This window comes from Dipodomys ordii, unplaced genomic scaffold (assembly GCF_000151885.1).
Source record: "Dipodomys ordii isolate 6190 unplaced genomic scaffold, Dord_2.0 Scaffold11, whole genome shotgun sequence".
In the NCBI taxonomy this organism is placed as follows: Eukaryota; Metazoa; Chordata; class Mammalia; order Rodentia; family Heteromyidae; genus Dipodomys; species Dipodomys ordii.
In genome coordinates, this window is record NW_012267227.1 from 3,207,406 (window position 1) to 3,213,838 (window position 6,433).

A 6,433-nucleotide genomic window follows, 5' to 3' on the forward strand; every position below is an offset into this window, starting at 1 on the left:
CGGAAGTGGCGCTGTAGCTCAAGTGGTAGAGCGCTCGCCTTGAGCTGAAGAGCTGAGGGACAGCGCCCAGGCCCAGAGTTCAAGCCCCACGGCCGACCAAAAAAATAAATAAATAAATAAAATAAAAAAAACAGATTGTGGGTATAATTAGTAGCTTCCACTGTTGAAGCTTTATAGTTACTAAGAAAACTTGAGGGCTCTAAATTTAAAATATATACTTCTGAACCACAGCTAACACTTTTCTCCAGTGAGTGATTCAGCATTGCACATCAAATTATGTTTGTAGGCAGACATTAATTCATATGATTTGTCTTGGAGGAGTAAAAAGAGATGTAATTTTGTACTTTGAGATGGATCCAGTATTTTTGCTTTTTTTTTTTTTTTTTTACTGCTTTTATTTAAAAGCACATAAAATCATTCTCTTAGCTGAAATCTTAGCCTCCTGAACTACAGGCAAAGCTCAAGTGGTAAAACATTTGCCTAACAATCTTGAGCCCTGAGTTCAATTTGTTAGTACCACCAAAAGAAATGAAAAGGAAGAAAAAAATGTTAGTAACGCCATTCTTATGAGAGAACAAGAAGATGTTGAAATATTGGTGCTCCTATGAAAATTTGTCTTCTTTTCTTTTGCTGGTCATGGAGCTTAACCTTAAGGCCTGGGTGCTGAGCCTGAAACTCTTTGTGCTCAAGGCAGTGCTCTGTCACTTGATGCACAGTGCCACTTCCAGCTTTTTCCTTCTTTTTTTTCTTTTTTTTGTCCGTTGTGGGGCCTGAACTCCTGGGCCTGAGCACTGTCCCTCAGCTCTCCAGCGCAAGGATAGCACTCTACCACTTGAGCCACAGTGCCACTTCTGGCTTTTTCTGCTTATGTGGTGCTGAGGAATCGAACCCAGGGCCTCATGCTCGACCACTAAGCCACCTTCCCAGCCTCCCTGCTTCTTCTGAGTAGTTTATTGTAGATAGACTTTTCTGCCCAGGCTAGCTTCTAACTGCAGATCCTCAGATCTCAGCCTCCTGAGTAGCTAGGATTGCAGGCTTGAGCCACCAGCACCCAGCTAAATTTGTCTTCTTAACTATTAATTTCTAGACATTCAACTTGGAAAATGTCTATTTCTAATATGTATGGATAGCTAAAAAGATCTCTTTAACTCTTTCCAAAGGTTTCCATTAAGGACTTTTTTTTTTTTTTTTTTTTGGATCCGGTCATGGGGCCTGAACTCTGGACCCTGAGCTCTGTCCGTCAGTTCTTCAACTCAAGGCTAGCGCTCTATCACTTGAGCCAGAGTGATACTTCTGACTTTTTTTTTGGTTTTTGTTTTTTTGTTTTTTTTCTGCTTATGTGGTGCTGAGGAATCAAACCCAGGGCCTCATGCATGCAAGGCAAGCGCTCTACCACTGAGCCACCTTCCCAGCCCTCCATTAAGTACTATTTTTAAGCAATCAAAAGTATTGATTATTTCTACTTAAAAGAATTTGTTGGGGCTGGGAAGGTGGCTCAGTGGTAGAGCGCTTGCCTTGCATGCCTGAGGCCCTGAGTTCAAGTCCTCAGCACCACATAAGCAAAAACAAAAAAGCTGGAAGTGGTGCTGTGGCTCAAGTGGTAGAGTGCTAGCCTTGAGCTGAAGAGCTGAGGGACAGTGCCCAGGCCCAGAGTTCAAGCCCCACAACTGACAAAAAAAAAAAAGAATTTGTTCCATTTCTATATATATATATATATTTCTATATATATATGTGTGTGTGTGTGTGTATGTATGTATGTATGTATACACACATATACACATATATGACACTTGCTTAGTTAGTTAAGTATATTCACACCCATTAATAATAGTACTTAAAAAGATGATGGTGGGTTGGAAGTGTGATAGTAGAGTACCAGCCAGTGGGTGAAAGTGTCTGATACTGAGTTTGAGTCTTCATCTCAAACAAAAAAATGTTTGAAGAACCTCTTTGTTGTTTTTTCTTTGTTTTATTTTGGGGGGCAGGGGGTCGTGGGGCTTGAACTCTGGGCCTGGGCACTGTCCCTGAGCTCTTCAGCTCAAGGCAAGCGGCGTTCTACCACTTGAACCACAGCACCACTTCTGGTTTTCTGATGATTAATTGGAGATAAGAGTCTCAGGGACTTGGCTGGCTTTGAATTTTGTATCTCAAATCTCAGCCTCCTGAGTAGCTAGGATAACAGGCGTGAGCCACCAGAGACCCTTTTTTAAAACTCCTATTTTTAGCTTGGAGGCAGAGGCGAGGCTCAAACACATACTAGGCAGGAACAAGGCCAAACCCCAGTACTGCCAAAGAAAAACTCTTTATGTCTACAATTTCCAAGTTTTATAATTCATCTAAGTACAATTCAAGCCCACCATTGTTTGTTTGTTTATTTTGGCTGTGGGGCCTGAACTCTGGGCCTTGGCACTGTCCTCAGCTCTTCAGCTCAAGGCTAGCGTTCTACCACTTGAGCCACAGCACTACTTCCAGCCTTTTCTGCTTATGTGGTGCTGAGGACTCGAACCCAGGGCCTCATGCATGCAAGGCAAACACTACCACTGAGCCACCTTCCCAGCCCCCCATTGTCTGTTTAAATGTTTATTTCTTCTAAGAAACTTTGTGTATGCATCCATTGGTTATAGCAATGCTAAGTCGTCTGCATGGAGAAGAACTCTTGGTTGTCATAGAGAACCTGGTCAGGGGTTTTGGAAGTGAGTACTAGTTCTTTATTTCTGTATGAATATTCCTTTCCTTAAAACTGAAAGGATAGCCAGGTGCTGGTGGCTCATGCCTGTAATTCTAGCTACTCAGGAGGCTGTGAAAAGAGGATCCCAGTTCAGGGCAGGAGCAGGAAAGTCTGTGATACTATTAACTCTAGTTAACCACCTAAAAACTGGAAGCCCCGCTGTGGCTCAAAGTTGGTAGAGCGCTAAGCCTTGAGCAAAAGAGCTTAAGGACAGCACCTAGGCCCTGAGTTCAAGCACCATGACCGGAAAAAACAAAAACAACAACAAAAACAAAAATTGAGCAGATTTGGTGAAAGATATTAAAGATAGTTTTTTAGAAAAGATTTTCTTTCGAGGTCAAGCAAGTCTGAGCTTACATTTGTAACTTTACTCTTGTCTCATCTGGCTTCTTTGACTCATCCACCATCTTCTGCCCCTCATGCTCTCATTTTCTGTGTCAGTTCCTGGAAAAGACCCTGTTTTCTGTACCAGTCTTCATCTGGATTATCTAAGCAAAGCCATGTTTCCTAGTCCAGAGGCCAGAGTAAGAAAGGGCTCTTAGGCTTGGGAAGAGGGATGTCAGAAGTGAGGCTGTTTCTTAAGAGGTAGCCCTTGGGGGAACCCCAACCTCTACTGTAAGTAAGCCTTCCCTAGCCTGCTCTGCACAGTAGCAGCAGTCTCTGGGAGCTGAGTGGGGACTTTCTGCATCCAGAGAGCCTCGTAGCGATCAGCTCCCCCGATGGACGTTGGTCCTTCTAAGAAAGTTTCTCCTGCCTACTATGCAGCTGCACAGGAACAGGAATGGGGCAGAGAGATGCTTTAATCCTGGGGGGTAGCACCATGAGATCCTCTATGATTCCAAACCTTACTCGTTTGCCTTGCTTTGACCTCTTTACACACTGACTAGTGAGTGGCTCTAATGATCCAAGTTACAGGCAATGCAGACTATTTTCATGCAACCCTGAGGATCCCCAGCCTTGATTCTAGACAAAGGTGGATCGTCTGGGTTGGGTTTTAGACTAGGAAAGAAGCCTTCTTCATGTTCCTTCCAGAATACCTTCCATACCTACCCTCCAGCATTTTGGTGATTAGGTTGGGTATCTGCAAATTAAAATAAAGCAGTTCAGTTCTTTCCCTTGGCTTTCCTGGAAAACACTGCCTGCCACCTCTTGTGTACCCGCCCGCCCATTAGAGATGGTAGGCGGCTCTGTGGGTGGGTACCAGGGGAGAAATCCTACTCTATTCAGTAAGCACAATCAGGCTTCTAGCATTGACTTGCAATGTTCCTTGTGCTATAGGTGCTGCTGTTTCTTTAAGAGGAAAAGGAAGAAGACTGCTCAGCGCCACAAGTGACCAGTGCCTCCCAAGAGTCCTCAGGCCCTGGGGACTCTGACTTGATTGCACCTGCAGCTCCTGCCATTTCTCATTGGAAAAGACTCCTTTGTGGGGGAGGATAGAGATCCAAACCAAAAAGAAGAAAACAGATGCCCCCAGAAGGAGCCAGTGTGGGCAGCCAAGGCCCAGTGGATCAGTGGCCATCCCAAACCTGTCTGACGCTCTGAGCAGGTCCCAGAGCTGCTGCTCTTACACTGCTTGCCCATGGGGCTGCTTGGTCAACTCTCCTTCCCATTGTTTACAGTGAAGGTGTCATTCACAAAAACTCAAGGACTACTGTTCTCTTCCCACCTCTTCTTTTCTCCTGGTTCTTGTTCTACCCTGCACCCTCTCCAGGATCAAAGCTAATGAGCAGAAGGCCTTGTCTAAGGAAAGGGGCTCAAGAGGTTGGGGGTATTGCCAAGGAGGTAGGAGGAAGATGGTAGACCCGGGCTGGAGGAGAACCTTCTCCGGTGCCTAGGTGTGTCTGGCAGTTTGGCTTCCTTTCCCTCTGCGCCTGGGCAGCCGCTAGCCCAGTGGCCAGGTTCCTTCTTCCTTCCCTCCTGCAAAATTACACTGTAGGACACAAGCTGTGAGAAATCTGCAGTCTACTGTCCCTGTGTGTTGGCGTTCTTAGCTCTTTGGACAAATTCCTTTCTCCAGGCAGTAGTAGGACATGCAAATTGCTCTGAGCAAAGGAAAGAAAACGGACTTTTTTGCACTTTTAGTTTTTTTTTGTTTTGGTTTTTTAAAAAAAAGAAAAAAGAAAAAAAAACCACGGCAGATGCATATTGTGTCTGGTTCTATTGGGGGTTTTATTTTTTTCAGTTGTGAGGGAACAGGCCAGCCAAGCCATTCAGAGAGAACCTGGGTCCAGAGGACAGACTCAATGGAAAGTTCGACTTGCAGCCCCCGGAAGAGAAGAAGCCAAACTCTGTCACACTGAGTAAATACTCAGGTTGACAAGGAAACATACTTGAATTTTCATTCATCTTCTCAGCTGCTGAAGAAAGTCCCCACCAGAGCCTCTTGACCTAATGAGCCTGCAGTTTGTAAGCCCAGCTCTCCTGCATGTGAAGTGAGCAGCCCAGCCAAACTGACCAGGAGACAGCCCGTCCCAGAGAGCAGATGCTTAACAACAAGAAAACAACACAAATGTCTTTTTCCTTCACTGCCAGGGACTTCCTACTAGATAGCCATGTTGACTTTCTGGTGACAAAATTACTGATTAAACAGCCACTACCACATTGCCACTAGTGGACAAAAAGAGTGAACCTGCCTTCCAGCTAACTGCCAGAGAAGCCTTGGGGTACAGCATCATATGTCCAGGAAAAGAAAATTGGTAATACCCTGGCTGCCTCAATACTGAGCTGTAGCATTCAGGCTGGCCTGCCTTATCAGAAACAATGCATACAAAGATGTCCAACCAGGTCTGTAACTGCAGGTTAGAACTTGGCACATATGGCTGCCAGTGACCAGGAGGGTAGGATTGGTTGGTGCTGGAAAAGGTCTAAAATTATGTTCAGTTGAACACAGACTTCTTCCAGATCAGATGGCCATGCATCTACGCACGTTTTTTTCCAGTGCACCATCTCTACCCGCCACCATGCCGTATTTGCATGACGTGCTTACAGCAGAAAATCTTGGTTCCTCGTTCCCTGTTTTGAGGACCTAATAATATGTGGGGTAACTCTTGTCCTGCTCCATTTTCGTTCGAGTTAAGTGGCCTTTCCAAACAGTGACTTCTCATTCCAGATGTGACCGAAGGGATTTCTCACATCAGGAAAAGAGGTCTGGTATCTGAGAGCGAGGAGCTAAGCATGCAGGGCAGTGGCTAGTGACTTGGGGAACACAGAAGTTCTTGCCTCTGGCTTGTGGAGGGCTGTCTTTTGAACTGGAGTGTGGGGATATTTTCTGGTAGTTGACATTTCCTGACACATCACTGGACGTAGCTTACATAGAACAGAAGTAGCATTCTTGTAAGTCAGCCATTGGCCTTCACCTGTTCCATTGAATCTTGACTAGGGAATAATCTCTTCACTGGCTCCCGCCCTGCTTAGCTCGCTATATAAAGACTGCAATCTGCCATTTCTTTACAAGGAATGTTTCTGCATATGAAATAGTGGCAGGGAGAGACTGTCACACCTTTCCCCACAGGAATATTGGAGTCTGCTTCCTTGTTCCTTCCTAGTGCTTAAGGTCCATCACCAAGATTTTATGATCTCTCATTTGGCATTTGGGCAACTTTTAACTCCCCATGTAGAAACTTTAAGCGTCCTCATCCCAGCATAGAAAATGCCTTGCCTCTCAAAGGAGGGCAGGGGAAATGGTGGCAAAGCCTGGAGCATCCT

The 6,433-nt window shown here is 45.2% G+C and overlaps 1 protein-coding gene across 2 annotated transcripts in view; it reads left to right on the plus strand.

Moving 5' to 3' along the window:
• Csnk1g1 (casein kinase 1, gamma 1) overlaps nucleotides 1-5,589 on the plus strand; it is a 163,771-nt gene extending 158,182 nt beyond the window's left edge. For both annotated transcript variants that reach the window (XM_013010224.1, XM_013010223.1), the window contains one exon: nucleotides 4,007-5,589. In XM_013010224.1, the coding sequence (XP_012865678.1) occupies nucleotides 4,007-4,061 (55 nt within the window). In that variant the 3' untranslated portion in view covers nucleotides 4,062-5,589. The remainder of the gene's footprint in view (nucleotides 1-4,006) is intronic.
• The last annotated feature ends 844 nt before the right edge of the window (nucleotides 5,590-6,433 follow it).